This window comes from Pleurodeles waltl, chromosome 8, assembly GCF_031143425.1.
Source record: "Pleurodeles waltl isolate 20211129_DDA chromosome 8, aPleWal1.hap1.20221129, whole genome shotgun sequence".
NCBI lineage: Eukaryota > Metazoa > Chordata > Amphibia > Caudata > Salamandridae > Pleurodeles > Pleurodeles waltl.
The window spans coordinates 1,261,418,515-1,261,441,916 of NC_090447.1; the positions used below are offsets into that span (position 1 = coordinate 1,261,418,515).

The 23,402-nt window shown below is 45.4% G+C and overlaps 1 protein-coding gene across 1 annotated transcript in view; it reads left to right on the forward strand.

The window, feature by feature from the left end:
* Window positions 1-23,402, forward strand: part of KATNAL1 (katanin catalytic subunit A1 like 1) — a 267,909-nt gene that overhangs the window by 36,896 nt on the left and 207,611 nt on the right. Inside the window, exons 3-4 of the mRNA XM_069202194.1 lie at window positions 11,136-11,296; window positions 22,563-22,728. Coding sequence (XP_069058295.1) covers window positions 11,136-11,296; window positions 22,563-22,728 — 327 coding nt within the window. The remainder of the gene's footprint in view (window positions 1-11,135; window positions 11,297-22,562; window positions 22,729-23,402) is intronic.

A 23,402-nucleotide genomic window follows, 5' to 3' on the forward strand; every position in this document is an offset into this window, starting at 1 on the left:
TAGCCAAGATGCCCCCACATTGTTCAGGGCAAATTCCCTGGACTTTGTAAGTGAGGGGACACCATTACACGCGTACGCTACATATAGGTCAACACCTATTTAGCGTCACCATGGTAACTCCGAACATGGCCATGTAACATGTCTAGGATCATGGAATTGTCACCCAATACCATTTTGGTATTGGGTGGACAATTCCATGCATGCCCGGGTCTCTAGCACAGAAACTGGGTACTGCCAAACTTGCTTTCCGGGGTCTCCACTGCAGCTGCTGCCAACCCCTCAGACAGCTTTCTGCCCCCCTGGGGCCTGGGCAGCCTGGTCCAGGAAGGCAGAACAAAGACTTTCCTCTGAGAGAGGGTGTTACACCCTCTCCCTTTGGAAATGGGTGTGAAGGGCTGGGGAGGAGTAGCCTCCCCAAGCCTCTGGAAATGCTTTGATGGGCACAGATGGTGCCCTCTCTGCATAATACAGTCTACACTGGTTCAGGGATCCCCCAGCCCTGCTCTGGCGCGAAACTGGACAAAGGAAAGGGGAGTGGCCACTCCCCTGACCAGCACCTCCCAGGGGAGGTGCCCAGGGCTCCTCCAGTGTGTCCCAGACCTCTGCCATCTTAGATACAGAGGTGTTGGGACACAATGGACAACCCTGAGTGGCCAGTGCCAGCATGTGACGTCAGAGACCCCTCCTGATAGGTGCTTACCTTTCTCAGTAGCCAATCCTCCTTTCTGGGCTATTTAGGGTCTCTCCTCTGCTCTATTCCTCAGATAATGAATGCAAGAGCTCACCAGAGTGCCTCTGCAATTCCCTCTTCGACTTCTGCCAAGGATCGACTGCTGACTGCTCCAGGATGCCTGCAAAACCGCAACAAAGTAGCAAGCCGACTACCAGCAACATTGTAGCGCCTCATCCTGCCGGCTTTCTCGACTGTTTCCTGGTGGTGCATGCTGTGAGGGCTGTCCGCCTTCACCCTGCACTGGAAGCACCGAAGAAATCTCCCGTGGGTCGACAGAATCTTCCCCCTGTTAACGCAGGCACCAAACTTCTGCATCACCGGTCCTCTGGGTCCCCTCTCATCCTGATGAGCGTGGTCCCGGGAACACAGGAGCTGGGTCCAAGTGTCTCCCACAGTCCAGTGGGCCTTCTGTCCAAATTTGGTGGAGGTAAGTCCTTGCCTTCCCACGCCAGACAATAATCCTGTGTACTGCGTGATCTGCAGCTGCTCGGGCTTCTGTGCACTTTTCCAAGACTTCCTTTGTGCACAGCCTAGCCTGGGTCCCCAGCACTCTATCCTGCATTGCCCAACTTGCTGAGTTGGACTCCGACGTTGTGGGACCCTCCTTTGTGACTCTGAGTCGACCGCTGTCCTCAGATCTTCTAAGTGCCTGTTCTGGTACGTCTGCAGGAGCTGCCTGCTTCTGTGGGGGCTCCCTGAGTGGCTGAGCGCCCCCTCTGTCTCCTCCTCCAAGGGGAGACATCCTGGTCCTTCCTGGGCCCCAGCAGCACCCAAAATCCTCAACCGAGACTCTTGCAGCTAGCAAGGCTTGTTTGCGGTCTTTCTGCATGGAAACAACTCTACATCCTCCAGCACGCCATGGTACATCTTCTGAGCAAAGGAGAAATTCCTGGCACCTTCCGTTGTTGCAGAATGTTTGGCTTCTTCCACCCGGAGGCAGCCCTTTTGCACCTTCATCCGGGGTTTAGGGGGCTCCTGCACCCTCACCCCCCCGGACACTTGCGTGACTCTTGGACTTGGTCTCCTTCCTTTACAGGTCCTCAGGTCCAGGAATCCGTCTTCAGTGTTTTGGTGGCAGTTGTTGTTTTTGCAGAATCCTCTATCTCAACTATACTGTCTTTCTGGGGTAGTAGGGTAACTTTACTCCTACTTTTCAGGGTCTTGGGGTGGGGTATCTTGGACACCCTTACTGTCTTCTCACAGTCCCAGCGACCCTCTACAACCTACACTAGTCCTGGGGTCCATTCGTGGTTCGCATTCCACTTTTGGAGTATATGGTTTGTGTTGCCCCTAGGTCTGTTCCTACCTATTGCATCCTATTGTGATTCTACATTGTTTGCACTACTTTTCTTACTGTTACTTACCTGATTTTGGTTTGTGTACATATAATTTGTGTATATTACTTACCTCCTAAGTGAGGGTATCCTCTGAGATACTTTTGGCATATTGTCACTAAAATAAAGTACCTTTATTTTTAGTAACTCTGAGGGTTGTGTTTTCTCATGATATAGTGCTATATGATATAAGTGGTATAGTAGGAGCTTTGCATGTCTCCTAGTTCAGCCTAAGCTGCTCTGCTATAGCTACCTCTATCAGCCTAAGCTGCTAGAACACCTCTATTCTACTAATAAGGGATAACTGGACCTGGCAAAAGGTGTAAGTACCACAAGGTACCCACTATAAGCCAGGCCAGCCTCCTACACCCCTCCATCTAAACCAGACAAAATAACAACAACAACTTTGTAAACCAATCACTCGATGAACTTCAGCAGTGTATATGGCCCATTTCTCAGAGCGTAGTCCCTAGGGACTCTGTCAGAGGAGAAATAGTAGACCACTGAGAGGATACACCCCCTCCCCTTTCCGGCCCACACAGCTCATCAGTAGTTAATTAGAGTAAATGGTCACAATGGGGTGCACGTGCATCAAGATATCACAGGGTAGCAGGAAGACCGCCTCAGACTAAACTCAGCCTAGCTCTTCCAGAGAACCCGGTAGTGATCCATGGCAAATCAGCTCTGGATGAGGTGTGCAGGGCCGAGTTAGAGCCATGGTCAGAATATGTCTCCATCGATTCTCGTCCACGAGGTGATGGCGTGCCGGATACTCCGATATTGGCCGCAGCCCCCAACCTATCTTCTGATCCCGTTAAGATTTTTCACTTGTGGGCAGAGTGTTGTGCATCGTTCTGTCATGGGCGGATGACCGCCTCATCTTAGCCTCCGCGTTAGAGGGTGGAGGAAGGTCACAGCTCCTAGAAATAAGTCCATCCAGTCCCAGACATCCTAAGACTCAGTGAAAAACTTGGTGCCACCATCAGTAATGACTTCCAGTTTTCAGGGAATAATATGGCATATTGTATTCCCAATTGACAGAGGTGTTTTTTGGCATCAAGGAAGGAGGCCCAGCACTTCTGGACCGCCAGTGTAAAGTCCAAGAATATCATTACTTACTGGTTTTCAAATATGAGCATTTCTTTATTGTGCGCTTTCCTCAGGATATGATCCCTGTCCCTAAAATGCAACAATCTTGCAACCACTGGGCGCTGTGGTGCCCCTAGGGGTGGGGGCATCGTAATCTGCCTATGAGCATGCTCCAGTGCAAAGAATGGGGACAGGCCAGCGGACACAAATGAGTCTCTCATCCAGTTTCCCATGAAGGAGAACATGTCCATCCCCTCACTCCGTTCAGGCAGGGCAACAACTCAAATGTTATTTTGTCTTGCTCTACACTTCCCATCCTCTGCATGGTGTTTCAGGTTCCAGAGCCTGTTGGTTATGTCCATCCCACGATCTTGGAGGGTTTTCACCGTTGATTGTGTCACTCCAATCGCGTGTTCTGCAGTTGTAGGTCTCTCTGACAGTTTGTGTTGATCATCTTGGAAGATGCCGTGGCAGTTTGGAGGCAATAACAGCAGGGCCAAGCACAGCACAATTGAGCAGAAGCACCACACTCTGATACTCCAATGCTAAAGTCAGCAAAGGGGGGATTCGTAATGGCTCTTGCAGCAATGCGCCACGACCCAAGTGTCCTGGGCACTGCACAATTGCCACCCTCTCACCACTGAGGGTCCTGCAGGCAAAGATGGGCCAGGAGGAAAACACCACTGGCTAGATCCCCTGCGGGCAAAGTCTGTAAGTCCCGGGTTCTCCCCAGTGCCCTCAGCAGCAGTCCTCGCAAAAGCAGATCACCTGGTCCGCAGCGGCTGTTTCGCTCCATCGCTATGGTCCCATTGATATCAAGCTCAGGCAGCACACAGCGGCATACGTCATGTCCACAGCCCCCAGCAGCAGGGGCCTTCCACTCTGGGGCCTCTGCTACCGTAGACTGCAACCCTCATGATCGTTCCCTGACAGAGCACCATGGGCCTGCTGCAGTTTACATGTACTTTGCCCACTGGCCACCAGTGCAGGTGCTGAGCAGGAGGGCCGATCTGGGGCAGGCTCCAGAGGCCCAGTTAGTCAGCAGGAGCCATAGAGTGACCAGGCATGCTCCACGGCCAGCCATTAAAACAGTGGTCACGGGAGCCGAATTCTTGCCCTTCCTCATGTGTTCCAACAGGTAGTAAGGCCCCAACAGTTAAGCCGGTTGCGCGGGGCTAGGGGTTCTCTGTGTTTGGTGGTCGAAAGGGGGCGAATAGCAGACAGGATGATGTCTTCTAGATGCTGGTCCCTCGGGTGCTTGTGGTCTGCGCTGCTCACTCCATCTGCATCAGGCCACACCCAAAGGAACTGGAAATAGTTGATTGGTGTTCTGTAAAATGGCTTTTGGAAGAGTCTTTGGCCCTCATTATGACTTTGGGGGTCTCGCTCAGTGCCAGAAGACCACGAGTGCTGGTGGTTCTCCACCTGCCATATAATGGGTACTGTCGGATTTTTGCCACACTTTGGGCGGGTATCCTGCAGTAGCCACAATGGCGGGCCGTGGCGCACTGGCATTGCTATCACCTGCACCTCCCCGCCAGCAGGACACTGCCAGGCCATATTAATGGTCTTAATACGGCCTGGCGGTGTCCTGCTGGCAGGGTGCTGCTGACGGTGGCCGTGCCCCTTCCCTGCTGGACGACCTCCTCTCCGGACAAGGTAAGTTGGGCATCCGACAGGGGAGAGGGGTGAGAGTGTGGGGGGTGTTGTGTGTGGTGTCTGCGTGTGTGTATGTATGTGTGTGTTTGTGTGTGAATGAGACTGAGTGTTGTGATGTATGCGTGTGAGTGAATGTGTTTATGGATGAGTGTGATTGAATGCGTGAATGGATGCGTGTGAGTGAATGTGTGTATGGATGAGTGTGAGGGAATGCATGTTTGGATGAGTGTGAGTGGATGTGTGTGTGTAGGTGAGTGGGTGTGTGTGTGGTGCGTGTCTGGGTGCATGTATGCAGGGAGGGGAGTGCTATGTGAGTAGGGGGTGGGGGCACTATGTGAGTAGGGGGTGGTATGTGAGTGTAGAGGGGTGAGGGGGCCAGGTGCTTGCTGGTTCGGGGGAGCAGTCTACCGGTGACAATGAAGGAATTCTCTGTCACCGGTAGCCCTACCGGCATGGTTTTCGTGGCGGTCCTCTGTGGACCGCTGGGTCGGAAATGAACATCTCTGGCCCGGTGGTTCATACCGCCATGGCGGTATGGGTGGAGATGTGGCGGTAAAACTGCCACACTCATAATGTCGTGGTCCTCACAGCCAGCCTGTTGGCGGTGATACCGCCACATTAACCCTAGTGGCTGGAAGACCGCCAGGGTCATAATAACCACCTTTGTTTGTTACTGAGACTGAGATTGAAATTGACGGAGCTGGAAAAACAAATGAGAAATACATTTTCTCACTTGAGTCTAACTACCGACAAGCTGCATGTAAAACCTTTTCTATTTCCCAAAGCTGTAGAGTACCTGATCTTCAAATCTCAAATATATTATATCCAGAGTTGAAAGTAGCATGATGGAGATTAAGGGTAACGGGGTGGGTGTAGGGAAATTCCCTCTCATCTACTCAGTCATAGTGGATTTTGCTAATTTTCCTACTTCATTCTTCTTCCTCTTTGGAGGCAAACTTTATGTTCTGCTGTGTAGATCAGCCAAGTATTCAGATTTTCACTCAATACAACTCTCAGATCAATGTTTTTTCATGAGATTAGTATTCGGCAAATGTTTTTATTATCAACCACATCTTGTGGCTCAGTTTGAGATCAATTGGCTTAAAATGATGACTGACAAAAAAAAACAATATTGAATCATTTGTCCCTTTGTGTCCCAGTAGACCTTTAGCATCAGCACATCTTTAAACAATGATACATTTCTTACAGTTAAAAATCTAATTATTAGTGCTGCAGTACGATAGTTAAAATCCTTACTTGTTTCCTTGTTTAATCTAACATATGTAATCTTATACTTCAGTTGCAATACAGTGGAAGCCTCTATATTTATATGAAACACTTGTGTTTAAACCAGTATGATTATTGTTTAATGAAATAAACTCTGCCACCAAGAGCAAAATATTTTGAAATAAATACCCAATATGTTATGATTCTTCTATCACATTCAGCGCCTTGAGACCCTCACAGGAGAATAGTGCACTTTACAAATTCCCGATTGATTGATTGATTGTGCATTCTTTAATAAAAACCAAGTATATATTTATTTACATACATTTTAAATTATTTAAATATTCTGCTAAATATAGAAAATAACACCTTGAGGGACAAAGTAGACACAAACAAGTGTGGCAAAGCCAGCAGGTCTGTCATGTGAAACCTATTCTATGTCAGCGCTTGTTTATCCTAGTCTGGTAGTTTGTGTGTAAATGACTTTTGTTGTGCTTCAAGAGAATTCTTTCAGAGATGGCCACTGTGAATGTGTATGCATCCACATCTGCCATCTGTGAATTGATTTTCTTGTTTTAGACAATTTTTATTGATTTTTTTTTTTTTTTTAACAACTGAAAAAGAAACCTCACCCATACTGTAATAGCATCATATTATTGTACTGAGCTTGTAGACAAAAGTGTACAACCAGTAGTGTACTTCCGCAATGCTATTTACCAAATGACATTTATAGAAATCATCAGATATCCTACAGTCAACATAGATTCTGCTTCATCAAATCAGTTTTATGTTAAATAATAATTACCCGCTGACAGTCTGGTGGACAACTGAAAAAGAAACCTCACCCATACTGTAATAGCATCATATTATTGTACTGAGCTTGTAGACAAAAGTGTACAACCAGTAGTGTACTTCCGCAATGCTATTTACCAAATGACATTTATAGAAATCATCAGATATCCTACAGTCAACATAGATTCTGCTTCATCAAATCAGTTTTATGTTAAATAATAATTACCCGCTGACAGTCTGGTGGACAGAGTACAAGCTTCCCCATCCTTTGTCTATTCAGTCAACATTTCACTTCAGTCTCTGAAGTCCTTGTCTAGTTTATCATCAGTTCTCACTTGTTTTATTTGCACATCTTCAGCTTTCACCCACTTCCTTGCATCTTTTTTCCATACTTGGGAAGCACATTGGTTCCAACCAATGTATCACCGTGTGTCTGTTTTGCTAATAGGAGCGAGAGGGCCACTAATCTAAATGGATTGATTTTCTTAAAGCCTAATAAAATTAATTCAGAGATGGCTACCATGAGTGTAGGTGAATCTGCAGTGGACATTTTTAAATGGCTTTTCTAGAAGTTTAAGAAAATATCTCTGCTACTAGGCGTGGCTTGTGTAGGGATTTTCTGCAGGTTAGATTGACTGGCTTAGGCTTTCCTTTTCGTATTAGTGAATAGCGCAGTCTTTCTTTCCTGGTTGAAGTGCCCTAGTAGGAGTGGCTTCTACTGACTCTTGTGGTAGTCTCTTTATACCTCTGGCGAAATATGGGCACATTTTTGGAAATAGTCCATCAAGAAAACTAGTAGGAGTTTGCAAGTTTTATTTCTCAATGGAAAGTATTGAGACATTTTAGGTCACATATGGTTAACAATATAGATTTGTTAAGTATTCATTACGCTTACATGGTATGATATGGCAGGGTGAAAGCATTGCACCAAACTGCAAATATACATTCGTAGATCTAAAATCATATAAAAGTAGAGGGACAACAGAAGCTTACAAAATAAGTATCTGCAAAGATGTTAGAGCTATTGGCTTTGCCAATGTCTTTTAACTATGTTGTACACCAGCATGGCTTAAAGTTAGTGTCTTGGCGTGGAGGAGAGTGACCTAAAGGAAAGTGGAGGGGCATGGAGCGGAGTGGCATAGGACGGAGTGGCATAGGACAGAGTGGCGTAGAGTAGACTGGAGTAGCATAGAGTGGAGAGACATACAGTAGAGTAGACCAGCGTAAAGTAGAATGGTGTATACTGAAGTTGCATAGAGTAGAGTGACATGATGTAGAGTGTAGTGTAATGGAGAGTAGTGACATAGTGTGCCATAGAGTTGCACTCTGTGGAGTGGAGTGGCGTAGAGTGGAGTAACATAGAGTGAAGTGGTGTAGAGTGGCATAGATTGAGTGGAGTGGCATATAGAAGCATAGGGTAGAGTAGTGTAGATTAGATTGGTATAGAGTGGAGTGGCCTAGAGTGGGGTGGAGTGGTGTAGAGTAGAATGGCATAAAGTGGCATAAAGTAGGATGTAGTGGTATAGAATAGAATGTAGTGATGTAGAGTGGTGTAGATTAGAGTGGGGTAGCTCTCTACTTTTAGTGTCATAAACTGGCCTTGTGAGGAGTGGTGTGGAAGCAGCTTTGACTAGAGTGGGCACAGTATGGCGTGCCGTAGAGTGGTGCAGAGTAGAGTGGCATAGAGTAGGGTGGAGGTGAGTCAGTGCTTGATTTGAATCGGTGGTTGCTGGTGGGGGAAGGGACAGACCTATTTTTGAGGACCGCTGCTTATTTTACTGCAAAACATCTACAATCATACAAAGCTGAAAGATTGAGGAGGAGAAAGATGGAAAAGCCACCACAAAGGGAGAAAGCAGTAACATGCAAGAGAGAGATAATGGGGAAGAGTGTGTCTGGTATGGATTAAAGAGGCCTGAGATTAATTCAAGACTATGCAGTGTTGATATTCAGCGTGCTGACATGTAATGCACAGGCCATGGTTTTCACAGCAGAGCTTTGGGCGCTTGTTGTCAACTACTAACCTTGCAGGGCATTATCAGTTCAGGCTTAAGCAGTATGCACTTTGTTCTTTGCAGGGCTCTTCACATCTACAAGTAAGCACTATGCCCTTCCTGTTGCCCCTAGCATTAACATTAGCAACCCTGTGATAACCTTTTGTCTTCCTCTTTTGGTTCAGTATTTCCTGTACAATTAAATGAAACCATGTCAAAGCACTAAGCACTTTTTCCATAATATTTGCAGCACCAAAGCTATTATGGTTTATGCCCTGCTGTCTTTCTCTTTTGGCCCAGTAGCAACGTAGTAGTAATAGCAACACTATTATGCTTTATGACTCACACGTATCCAAGTAATCTGGTATTGGTGCTTAGAAGCCTCAAAACCTTTATAACAAATGATGGACAATTGCATAGTGATATGTAATGCATCCGATTTTACTTAATTTTGTTTTTAAATTGTGATTTTAGAACAATTGTAAGTTTTAATTAACTGAACAATAAAGATTATTAGATTGGATTGGTTTTGTCACCAGTATTCAGTTCATTACAAATTAAGCGCTGTTAGCATGAAGTGGCATAGAGTAGAGTGGGGTAAAGTAAAGTGCCATATACTGAAGTTGAGTGGCGTAGAGTGGAGCAGCATAAAATAGAGTGGCTTTGTGTGATGAAGAGAGGATTGGGGTAAAGTGATGAGGTGTAGCATAGACTGGCACAGAGTAGAATGATGCAGAGTGGCCTATAGTGGCATTATGTGGCATGGAATAGAGTGGTGCAGAGTAGAGTGGCATACAGTAGGGTGCAGTGGAGTACCGTGGAGTGACATAGAGTGGAGTGGAGTGGGGTGCCTTAGGTGGCAAAGAGTAAAGTGGCATAGAGTGAAATAGAATGTAGTGTATTGGATGTGTTGTAATGGAGCAGGGTGGAGTGGAGTCACATGGAGTAGCATAGCATAGAGTGGAGTGGCGTAGAGTGGAATGAAATAGAGTGGCATAGATTAGTACAGTTGTGTGAGTAAGTAACAAAAGCGTCAATAGAGATAGCAGATAGGGTCAAGGCAATATAAATAAGAAGCTGTGTACTTGTGTGAAAAGTAGCAATTCCCACTACATGTCCAGGAATAGTACTGAAACAATTACAAAATATTAAAACGTGTGTTGCTAAAAGATGTGGAAGAAAAGAGACGCAGAAGAACACATATACTTAGTCCCTGCTCCAGAGAGGAGCTAACTGAAGAAAGAAAAGGAAGCATATGGAAGCTAAGCATTTGAAAATTGCAAATGAGAGTGACCACGAATACAACTAATGGTATTCTGGGGTTGAGTTGTAAACCTACTGAATTGTAAATAATACATCTTGCAGCACAGCGCATGCGCCGTGTAGGCGAGACCCAAAGAGGGAGAAAAGGATGAAGGGCACTTTCAAGTCCCGTTATGAAACAATTTTAACATTTTGTTAAGCAATCCTTTCCAGCTTAAATACTATCTCCACTTTTTTCTTGGTTATGTTGATTGAAGGTGTTCATATTTAATTTGTTTATGTTGATTGCAGATTATTTTTCTTGCTCTAATCTTGCTGATGTTATGGCTTTAGCAAGGCCAGATGCCCTCACTTTACCAGTGCTTGTTCGCTGCCACTATTAGGTTTGTCAATGTTTATGGAAATGTGATGCAAGCAATGTAAAGCCAATATAGTGGGCCAACCATCTAGGACTGTTGTTTTGTATACTTCCAAAATGGCCACCACGGTGTGTATAGGTGATCAGCATGGAATAGTATAACAGTTAGTTTAGAAAATATTATAGTATTCTAAGAGTGTTGCCACATTGCATCTAAATATAATGTGGCTGACCTCTTGGAAGTATACAAGATAACATTCCAGACGGCTGCTGCCACTGTTGGCGGTTTCAATGCAATTTTAGATGTATTATTGCAGTGCTCGCAATTGGCTGCGAAATGGTCTGTAGGGGCACAGAGAGAGAGTGATAACAAAGGCACATTACTGATGATGACTGGGAGGCGGTAGATAGGGAGAGACTTTGTAACAGGCATCTCTATAATCTGAGTATGAGTGCTTTTTGAGAGCATTGACTACTAATTGATTTACAGGATTAGGGTGTGAAGTGCAGTTATTATGTCTTTATGCGCTTGCTATTATTGTGACATCCCACACTGTTTTCTTAGTATTTATTGTAATATTTACATTTGTTACTTAGTTTAGAAGAACTATACATTGTGGAGTCGTGCAAAAAGAACCATTGTTGTTTTTTCACCTTTTCATGTGCCCTTATTGTTGATTTTAAAGGTACGACAACAGCTAGTTGAAGAATATGAACAAGTGAAGAGCATTGTCAACACTTTAGAGAGTTTTAAGATCGACAAACCAGCAGATTTCCCTGTATCCTATCAAGATGAACCATTTCGAGATCCTGCTGTGTGGCCCCCTCCTGTGCCAGCTGAACACAGGTTAGTGTGTGTTTAACTGCTCTCTTTTTGCTTTGATTGTCACAAGTAAAACCTCCGTATGTGCTTTTATTTTTTTTAATTGTTTGCTTTCTTTTAATGTACATACACTAACACTGGAAATGATCTTCTACTATTAGCTTTCCTGTGTTCAGCGTTGAAGTTGGGTTCAATTTTATCTAGACCTTACCTTTTTTTGATTATGGCTGTATTCTCATTTATGATAACCCTCTTTAACTGGTGGGTTCTTGTCGAACTACATAGCCAAACATCACTTATAATTGTACTGGTTTTACTATTAGTAACACATGTTGCCAGCCTCTCTGTAACATCTGACATCATGTCTTGGTACGTCCCCATGCTGCTGATGGCAGATTCTTTTTTTCTGTCTTGAAAGGCCAATGTACCAAGTGGCAGTTTATGTGTTAATGTGAAGCCAACGTATTCAGTGCTGTTTGACGATCAATATAACCCCATTCGCCCTACTTTGTTGTAAGAAGTTTTGAAACTTCTTCTGAGTTATATATTCAATCAGAAAGTAGTTCCGTAATGTCTAAATATCACTTAGTCCCCAATTCAAGTGAGGCGGATGAGGTATATTCCACACCACTAAAAACCTAATTGTGTAGTGAGGTATTTCTTTAGTGCTGTAAATATTTCCTATTCTGAGTTTGAATTTCAAAATGTTGCTGTTTTTCTCATGTTAAAGGTCCCGAACTTCAGTCTAAGTTTCTTCTTACACTTTTTTATAGACATTTTTTTTTTGTAATCATATGTAATGTATTTGAAGGTCCATGGTGAATAACATGTTTAGTTTTTCACTTTGGGCACAGCATTTTATATGTTTCTATTACTTCCTGAATTGAAAGGAAATTGAAACTCCCACAAGTATGGCCTGTGCTCTGAACATTGCCACTGTGTAAATTGGCAAAATCTGCATCTTGCCTAAACTGATATATGACAGATCCGGGAACACATATCAGACGTCACATAACTTAATCAAGCACTTACCTTCTAATGTGATGTCACATATTCTGATTACTTCTAAATTCATAATGAGCTGTTTCTTTTCTGTGCACGAGTGGTCTTATGCTGGGTAGACAGTAACCCCACGAATATAACTGACATTTGTGTGTACAAGTGTCAACAAATTTCCATTCTGGTGGTGTTCCTGTTCAAAAGCCCTTGAGATCGTTTTCATTTTGGGATCTCCTGTTTTTCCATCTAGTTTTGAGTCTTTATTATGTAATTTTCAAAACTTTGCAATCATACTTAAATACCTTCTGTAGGAAGTTGGCTCTGTATATACTATTTCAAAGTAAGAAATAGTGTGGACAGAGTCCAAGGGTTCCCCTTAGAGGTAAGATAGTGGCAAAAGTAGATAATTCTAATGCTCTATTTTTGTGGTAGTGTGGTTGGGCTTATCAGAGGGTAGTGTTAAGCATTTGTTGCACACAGACAGGCAATCAATGAGGAACACACACTTCAAAGACTTACCCCAGGCCAATAGGTTTTTATATTGAAAAATATATTTTCTTAGTTTATTTTAAGAACCACAGGTTCAAGATTTACATTAAACACTTTAAATGCAAGGTACTTCACTTAGATACCTTAGGAACTTTGAATAAAAACAATATCATATACAGTCTTTGTAAACATGGCAATAAGCTATTTTCAAAGTGGACACAAGTGCAAATATCAACAGTTCCTGGGGGAGGTAAGTAAAGGTTAGATTAGGAGGTAAATAAAACACTTACAAGTCTCATTTCTTGGGCATAGGCAGCCCACCGTTGGGGGTTCAAGGCAACCCCAAAGTTACCACACCAGTAGCTCAGGGCTGGTCAGGTGCAGAGGTCAAAGAGGTGCCCAAAACACATAGGTACCTATGGAGAACAGGGGTGCTCCGGTTCCACTCTGCCAGCAGGTAAGTACCTGCGTCCTTGGGGCAGACCAGGGGGGTTTTGTGGAGCACGGGGGGGATACAAGTAGGCACACACAACGCACCCTCAGCGGCACAGGGGCGGCCGGGTGCAGTGTGCAAAGCAGGCGTCTGGTTTTATATAGGAAACAATGGAGGGTGCCGGTGGTCACTCTAGCGGTGCAGGCAGGCACGGGGGCTTCTCGGGACAGCCACCACATGTGCTAGGCAGAGGGTCGCCTGGGGGGTCACTCCTGCGCTGAAGTTCGGTTCCTTCAGGTCCTGGGGGCTGCGGGTGCAGTGTTGGTTCCAGGCATCGGGCCCCTTGTTACAGGCAGTCGCGGTCAGGGGGAGCCTCTGGATTCTTTCTGCAGGCGTCGCTGTGGAGGTTCGGGAGGGCCGTCTCTGGCTACTCACAGGCTCGCTGTTGTCCTACCTGTGGTGTTTGTTCTCTGGATCTCGAGCCGGGGGCGTCGGGTGCAGAGTGTGAAGTCTCACGCTTCCGGCAGGAAACGTGCAGTCTTTGGAAGTTGCTTCTTTGTTGCAAAGAAGTAGCTGGTTTTGAGCAGGGCCGCTGCTCACAGGAGTTTCTTGGTCCTTTAGTCCAGGGCAGTCCCCTGAGGCTTCAGAGGTCGCTGGTCCCTGTCGGATGCGTCGCTGGTTGCAGGTTTTCGAAGTTGGAGACCGGCCGGTAGGGCTGGGGCCAAAGCAGTTGTCGTCCGTTTTCTCTGCAGGCTTGTAGGTCAGCAGTCCTTCTTGTTTCTTCAGGTTGCAGGAATCTGATTTCTTGGGATCTGGGGAGCCCCTAAATACTGAATTTAGGGGTGTGTTTAGGTCTGGGAGGGCAGTAGCCATTGGCTACAGTCCTTGAGGGTGGCTACACCCTCTTTGTGTCTCCTCCCTGTGGGGAGGGGGGCTCATCCCTAAACCTATTAGGGGGATCCTCCAAACTCAAGATGGAGGATTTCTAAAGGTAGGGGTCACCTCAGCTCGGGACACCTTAGGGGCTGTCCTGACTGGTGGGTGACTCCTCCTTGTTTTTCTCATTATCTCCTCCAGCCTTGCCGCCAAAAGTGGGTGCAGTGGCCGGAGGGGCGTGCAACTCCACTAGCTGGGGTGCCCTGGGGCGCTGTAACAAAAGGGGTGAGCCTTTGAGGCTCACCGCCAGGTGTTACAGTTCCTGCAGGGTGAGGTGAGAAGCACCTCCACCCAGTACAGGCTTTGTTCCTGGCCACAGAGTGACAAAGGCACTCTGCCCACGTGACCAGCAACTTGTCTGGTGTGTGGCAGGCTGGCAGAAACTGGTCAGCCTACACTAGAAGTCAGATTGGTATTCAGGGGGTATCTCTACGATGCCCTCTGGGTGTATGTTACAATAACTTGCACGCTGACATCAGTGTGCATTTATTGTGCTGAGATGTTTGATACCAAACTTCCCAGATTTCAGTGTAGCCATTATGGAACTGTGGAGTTTGTGTTTGACAAACTCCCAGACCATATACTCTTATGGCTACCCTGCACTTACAATGTCTAAGGTTTTGCTTAGACACTGTAGGGGCATAGTGCTCATGCACATATGCCCTCAGCTGTGGTACAGTGCATCCTGCCTTAGGGCGGTAAGGCCTGCTAGAGGGGTGACTTACCTATGCCGCAGGCAGTGTGAGGTTGGCATGGCACTCTGAGGGGAGTGCCATGTCGACTTAGTCATTTTCTCCCCACCAGCACACACAAGCTGTGAGGCAGTGTGCATGTGCTGAGTGAGGGGTCCCCAAGGCGGCATAAGACATGCTGCAGCCCTTAGAGACCTTCCATGGCATCGGGGCCCTTGGTACCAGGGGTACCAGTTACAAGGGACTTACCTGAGTGCCAGGGTTGTGCAAATTGTGGAGACAAAGGTACAGTTTAGGGAAAGAACACTGGTGCTGGGGCCTGGTTAGCAGGGTCCCAGCACACTTTCAATCAGAACTTAGCATCAGCAAAGGCAAAACGTTAGGGGGCAACCATACCATGGAGGCATTTCATTACACCTTCTGATTGCAGTTGATTATCTTCATATGTAGTTTATCATAATATCTATCATTGTCTTGGTTGAGCAATTGGTGGCATAGACGTCTGCATGAAAAAACAAAGCTTTCCTGGCATTTTTTAATTATCTGATTTTGTGGATGCTGTATCTTAGAGTATGACCTCTATTTGTCATTTAAATGTAAGGACGCAAGCATTAAATGTGTTGTCTCAGCCACGTGGATCACTATACTGTCGTTTATGAAAGTTGTTTTTAATGTTGGTCCCTTGCTTCTTCCAACAGTTTTGCCAAAGTGTACTTGGGCATCCTCCACATCCTGATGCCCTTCCAAGAATATTTCAGTCAAAGAAGCCCTGAGCCATTCAAAACGCACAAGGTGTGGGAGAAAGGAAAGCAAGGGAGTGTAGCCATTATGGAACTGTGGGCTGCAGCATTTCTTTTGCCACCCATAGGGAGCCCATACCAAGGCTTCTACAGGACTGCCATTGCAGCCTTTGTGAAATGGTGCATGCACCCTTTCACTGCAGTTTACACTGCATCACGTCACTTATAAGCCACCCATATACCACGCCTTCCAACCCTGAAGGCTCAGTGCAGAGTACCTGTGTGTACGGGCACTCCTGCACTAGCAGAGGTGGCCCCACGTCGTCCAGGACCATTTTTCCGGACTTCTTGAGTGCGGGGACACCATTTTAATCGTGCACTGTACCTAGGTCACTACCTATGTACAGCTTCACAATGTTAACTCCGAATATGGCCAAGTTTGGTATCAGACATATTGGAATCATACCCCAAGGCTTTTGCAAGCATTGGTTGTATGATTCCATGCACTCTGGGGCTCCTTAGAGGACCCCCAGTACTGCCATTACATCCTTCTGAGGTTTTCCAGGCAGCCCCACCTGCTGCCACCTCACAGACAGGTTTCCGCCCTCCTGTTGCTCCAGCAGATCGAGCCCAGGAAGACAGAACAAAGCATTTCCTTTGGGAGAGGGGTGTTACACCCTCTCTCCTTGAAAATAGGTGTTACAAACATGGGAGGGGTAGCCTCCCAGAGCCTCTGGAAATGTTTGAAGGGCATAGATGGTGCCTTTCTTGCATAATCCAGTCTACACCGGTTCAGGAACCCCCACTCCCTGCTCTGGCGCGAAACTGGACAAAGGAAAGGGGATTAACCACTCCCCTGTCCATCACCACCCCAGGGGTGGTGCCCAGAGCTCCTCCAGAGTGTCCCTGGGTTTTGCCATCTTGGATTCCAAGGTGGTGGGGCACTCTGGGAGCACCTGAGTGGCCAGTGCCAGCAGGTGACGTCAGAGCCCTCCCCAGATAGGTGCTTACCTGGCTAGGTAACCAATCCCCCATTCAGGGCTATTTAGGGTCTCTCTTTTGAGTAGTTCTTCAGATTCGGATTTCAAGACTCCAGCAGGAATCCTCTGCATCCTTTACTTCACCTTCTTACCGAAGAAACTGAATCTGGTCCCTCTAGGAACTCTACAACTGCAACAAAGAAGGAAAGATGACTTTTGCAACATTGTATCTTCAGCTCCTGCCAGCAACTGCAACTGTTACACAGTCATGCATCCTCAGAGGACATCCAGTCTTCAGCCTGCACCAGAAAAACGAGGGAATCTCCCTTGAAGTGAAGGAGTCACTTCCCTGCTTTAGCAGGCACCCCTCTGCAGTGACGACCGGTGGCTTGGGTCCCCTCTCTTGACGAAGTAGGTCCTGACGGTCCTAATGTCCAACTTTGGTGGAGCTTGCCTCCCCATGCAAGACAGTACCCTCATGCTCTGCATGTTTTGCAGTTGCCTTGGCTTGTTGGCATCCTTCCACGAAGTTCTTCGTGCACCATGCAGCTCTGGCCCAGAGCACTCCTTCCTGTGACACACAGCCTCCTGCGTGATTCGCCGGCAGCGTGGGATCCCTTTGTATAGTGCTGCGTGAGCTTCCTTTTGCAGCTTCTTTGCCCCCGTGCTGTAGGACTCCTGTGTGCACTGCTTGGTCTTCTGAGAGCTCTCAGAGTTGCTGAAAGTCCCCTCTGTCTCTCCCTCCTGAGTAGAGGCCAACAGGTTCCTGCTGGTCCCTTGCAGCGCCATTTGACGCAAACCAGACTGCAAACATCCATCCGGCGTGGGACATCATCTGCACCAACCAGGAACCCACATCTGTCTTCTTGGGTGAAGTACTGACTGTTCTTCTTCACTGGTGGTTCTTCTTCTGCACCTTCATCCGGGTTAGTAGGGCCTCCTGTTCTCCCTGGACTCTTCAGTGCTTCTTGGACTTGGTTCCCTTCTTCCACAGGTCTTCAGGTCCAGGAATCCATCGTTGGTGTCTTGCAGTCCCTTCTGGTACTTGCAAAATCTTCAATCACGTGTTCTTGTGTGTTCTAGGAAAGTTATTGTGATTTACTCCTGCTTTCCTGGGCTCTGGGGTGGGTTCTATTACTTACCTTTAGTGTTTTCTTACACTCCCAGCACCCCTCTACACACTACACTTGCCTAGGTGGGAAACCGACTTTTGCATTCCACTAGTTTAGTATATGGTTTGTGTTCCCCCTAGGCCCATTTCTAACTATTGTAATTTTCACTATTTACGCTGTTATCTAACTGTTTTACAGCTATTTCTGCTTTCTAGTGTATATTTTGTGTATATTACTTACTTCCTAAGAGAGTATAGTCTATAAGGTATTTTTGGCATTTGTGTCACCAAAATAAAGTACCTTTATTTTTGTAACACTGAGTATTATCCTTCATGTGTGTGAGTACTGTGTGACTACAGTGGTATTGCATGAGCTTTGCATGTCTCCTAGTTAGGTCTTGGCTGCCCATCCACACTACCCCTAGAGAGCTTGGCGTCTAGACACTTACTACATTTCTCTAATAAGGAATAACTGGACCTGGTATAAGGTGTAAGTACCTCAGGTACTCACTACAAACCAGGCCTGTCTCCTATAGGGAAGTAGTCAATATGCTTTTGATTGGTGCTTATAAGTACTAGTCCTAGCGATTCTGCTCTTAGGGGTTCAAGGTATATGATGTGTTTAGCAAAAATGGGATAGTTTTATCTAGGACTGTAGTTCCATTAAAATCTATCTTATGTCCTAAGCACAAGAAAATTTTGGATCCTTAGAAGTGAAAGATGAAGTATTAAGTAATAAAGCTGACCCTAGATGTCTATTGGAAGGTCAGATCCCTATGGGTATTTATTTTAAACCTCAGAAGTTGAGGAAGAGGAAGTAAAAACTTCTCCCTCTAAACCACTCTAAACATTTAGCAGCTTTCAAGCTTATCCCAGCATTGAAAGAAGTAACCTCCCAAGTTCTGTCCTTCAAGGGATATAGTCTGATTAAGGGGGGGCAAAGTAGTTAAAGTTCCATTTCATTGAAATGAGTGACAGTTACTGTTATGTAGAGAAGTCTGGATTTATTCTCCCATGGCATAGAGCTTTGTGAGGATGCAGAACCTTTAGATCATAGCAATATAAATGCCAATTCAAGTGCTCCTTCTTTCTCTCAAAACATTGAGATTTGACAGTGACACAAATTTAACTTCCACACTTAGCCAAAAACTGTTCATAGATGGAGGTAAAACACTCCCAATAACATAGGGATGTACCCAAACCAAATATAGCAATATCTTTCAAATTGACTTATTTGATAGTGGCCACTATGAGGCAACTGTACCTTGTAAGACAAATTCTGGATGCATAAATTCTCCAAAAGGATGCTGGGAGGAAAATCTCTGTTAGCTGAATAGGCATCCCGCAGTGAGAAAGATCCTGGTCTGGAATGTTCATGGGTTTAAGACACTGGCTAAATCTTCTTACAAATCTATTGCAGATGAGTATTCTGTTTTAATTCTACAGGAGACTGTGCTGCTATAGTTCCATTCCATTGACAGATTTGTTATCTTTGCAAGGAGTGCTTCTTCTTTAAATTTGGGGACTCCCTTCGGAGGCCGGTTGAGTTTACTGTCACGTCTTTGTAGGAAAAACGTTACACTATTGGGGATCTTATGTAATTGGCTGCTAGCCTGTTCTATTTCACTAACGAGTGACCAAAGTTTAAACAATTTATTAATCTATTTGAATGTTTATATTGCTGGTCTCAGAGGTAGAGCCCTTGAGAATAATGGATATTATTTTTGTGAACTAAAACAACTCTTTAATCCATTTTCTGTTAGACTGCTCCCTCTGTTTCAGTGAGAGGAAAATTATTGTTGGTCGTCAGCTAAGGAAGCATGGTAGGGGAGCTAGGAGCAAAGCACAAGTCCCTTGAAGTTCAATAAAACGTTTTATCTATTGTAATCGCAAAGTCCATTGTACTGACCCAGATTAGATATATTTGAATGGGATTCGGTGAATGATATATAGGAAGACCATTGGAAGTTTATGAACTCTTTGAGTTATAGTTGTTGAATCCGTATGTTGTGTATTTTTGCAATGTGGAGTTCACCTGTGAATGTCAATTGTTTTCTTACATGACTAATTATTTTTTCTTAATTTGCATGACGCAAAGATGTACTGTGGACTCTAGTTTTTGGCATGTTGAAGATTTTTACGCAGCCTGTCAAATTAATTAGTTGGATATGAAATGCATTTTTTTTACATTTTAAGCTGTATGTGAATTATGTATTTTTTTGAAAATGTTTGTAATATTTTAACCTTTTGTATTACTATAAGCTGGCCAGTTTGATTTGCCTGTCTTTTTAAATGTATTGTGAAGGATATTATGTCTGTTGCTTCTCCAGTTGCCTTCAGTCCATTTTGACCTTTGCATATCAGATCAAGACTAGGCAAAATAATTGAGTTTAGCTTGCACGCAATTAATGTGAACAACCAGTAGGTTAATAGGATTGCTGAGACCCTCTCTGGGCAAACTGGATCACTAGCTTTGCTACATGAGCTACTGGCATGGTGCCTTTTTTTCTTGTTGATTGGGCCTTCGTAGGTGAGGAATTGTTCATGATTTAGTGGTATATTGCCTAACTCTTTGTGATCTCCACACAATTGTTCTCACCTTTGGGTAGCAGCACAGACTTTCAGAGTTTTTCCCGTCCTTCATTCTGGCTCAGGCGGTCAGTGGCAAAAGAAAGGATTAGTTAAAGATAGCTGGAAATGGCGCAGATTTGCAGAGATTTCTCTTTGATCCTCCATCTGCATTTTAGGCTGGCCTTTTCATGTCATTTCTTAGTTAGGATACTGAAGTGTGTGTTTCGAAGCTTAAGAACTATTCTTTATAAGGGGATGGAGTCTACTCTCTGTTGGATGCTTTTCTTCAGTAGAAATGATTAACACAGGAGCATTTGCCATTTTAAAGAAGCCATGCAGTTTAGACGAAAAACAGTTCTCTACCTAGTCGTGCATTATTAACAATAACTACTGCGGGTAATCTAGAGTGTTCAGGGGCTTTGAATCTACTCAACATCATTTACTGCAGTAAGAAAATACCAAGTGTTTCAATGACCACTGATATGACCACGGACGTAGGTTCAGTGGAGTTACTGGGGGTGTTCACCCCTCCATAGTAGATGTATTCTCTGATGATAAGTTGGGTACAGGTGCTTTCATTTGGGTCTGGTGAGGTGTATTTCAGATTTCACCTTGGATTTTTGCATACACAAAGCCAAAAACACACACTGTCTTCCTCTCTCCGTTTTGAAAGCCCTCAAAAATGTTGGTTATTTTATATTGTGTTTTTTCTCAGTTAGTAGTACTTCTACCAATCCGCATTACTCTATCTTTCCACTGCCTGCTAAGCTATTCTCATGCGCCCTGCTTATTGTATAATGTATTTTAACAGTATATGCCTACATGGTTGTTGGGAAATCTGAAGCTCACCTCCGTCCACTACCCCCAAAATCTTACTGATCAAACTACACCCCTGGATATGATGCCTTTGTTGGTCTCTGCGTATGTATGGCCCACATTATGACAATGGCGGTATAAGCCTCCTGCCGCTGCGGTGACGGCCGCCAAAATACCGTCACAGCGGCTACCGTCCGTTTGCCAGATTATGACCACAGCCGGACTCCTGCCACAAGAAGGCCGGAAATCCGCTGTGGCCATACTGGTGGATGGTGGTAAGGTGGCGCTGCTACCACCAGCACCAGTAGACCGTCGCCAGCGGTATCATGATACATGATACGGCCTGGCGGTGTTCTGCTGGCGGGCGCTGCTGGCGGTAGCAGCACCCCATCCCGTTCCCTACCGGAAGACCCCCTAGATGCAGGTAAGTTGGGCTTCCGACAGGGGAGGGGGGAGTTTTGTGTGTGTGCGTGAATACGACTGTGTGTTGTGGTGTTTGCTAAGTGTTTGCTAAGTGTATGCATGTGTGAGAATGCGTGTACAAATGGAAATGTGAATGCGTTTGTCTGCATGTCGGTGTGAATGTGTGTACGGATGTGTGCGAGAATGAATGGATGTATGCGGGAATGAATGTGTGTATGCCAGTGTGAGTGAGTGTGTGTATGCGTGGTGCGTGTCTGCGAGTGTATACGTGCATGGAGGGATTAGAAGGGGGGAGCATGGATGGAGTGGGGGCCGTCTGGGGAGTGGTTAGTGGGGGTTGGTGAGCCTCCTAACAGTGACAGGGAAGGAATTCCCTGTCACTGGTAGGGTCTACCGCCATGGTTTTCGTGGCATTGCGAATGCTACAAAAATCATGGCGGTAGGCAGGCTCAAAATGCACTAGCAGTACAATAGCAGCTGCTGAGCTGGAGATTGTTATCTCCGACCCGGCGGCTACTACTGCCATGATGGTAGGAATTGTAAATTGGCAGGATGGCTGCAGCCAACCCACCAATGTCATAATGTACCGCCAGCCTGTTGGTGGTGCTACCGCCGGGGTCATAATGACACACTGTATGTCCTATTGAAACTTGATATACTGAGAAGCAGTAGTGTGTCCTCCGATGGTGCAGTGCAAATTGCACGACACTTCAATGGTGCACTTCCTAGAAGTTGGAGGTAATGTATTTTATCTGTGCAGTCGTTACACTGTATACATCATCAACCGGAGACCTATCTATAAAGCTGAGAGGTCCTTGTCAGCGATGGCCTTTTCATTCCTTCCATCTTAAATTCAGTTTTTGTCTAGAGATTATTAGGCTGCACTCCCACGAGCTAGTGCAGGGCTTCTTCTAAACTACCATACATCTTCTGGAAAACCGACCGCAGTGAGTGAGCTAGTCGCCCTGCACACGAATCTGCAGGAGTGGACCAGTACACCAGACATCCTCACTAAATTACAGTAGCAAGCAGTGCAGCATGCTTCATTGTATTCTTTCGGACACGTGTCTTATTTACTTTACATACTTTGCACTTTACAGGGCACCACCGCACATAAAACGTCCCAACCGAGAAGTGAAGCCTCTCAGGAAGGAATCCCCCGCCATGCAGCCACGTGGGCCTGTAGGCAGAGCGCATGTCATAGCAAAAAACGAGAAACCCTCTGGCAGCAAAGATAAGGATTCCAAGCCGAAAGGGAATGATAAGGTGAGAACTCGTTATTGTGATTCACAAGTGTTCATAAATTAGCTTGTTTTCATATAAAACACTCTGTACAAACTATTGATGTGACGAAGTAGCCAGATTTTTGGGTGGTGTGGGATGGTTAAGTAAGAGGCCAGTCTGGAAGCTCTAATGACGAAGATGAGGGCCTTTAACACGGGACTTTAATTGCAGGTGTAGCCGAGCAACGGAGATCTATAAGACTATCAGAACATTTTGCCACTAGAGGGCAGAATGTTCTAATAAATAGAACAAAGGCCTCATGGTGCAGAGGGGACTGAAATCCACCAGGCTCCAGTGAGGCCTTTGTTCACAGCAATAGTTGTGAACAAAATCATTGGAATGTTGGGGCTCCGGGCTTCCCCATTGTTTTCAATAAAGCTCCCAACATTCCAATGTTTTAATTATCTTTAATGCAATAAGTGGTTGGTGCTGGGTAGTCAGACCTTACCAGGTAGTTGTCCTCTCAAGCGAAAGCAAGGGTAAAACTAGAGGTAATGGTGAGATCCAGGTGTCTTCAGTTATCTGCCATCTTTCAAACATTTAGAGATCCATTGAGAAGAAGATATTGAAGAAGTTTTATGTGGCATATTACTTTATCCTTGATTTTATTCTGGATACTGAACCCTTTCAAACTTCACATAAATATGTTGTAGCCT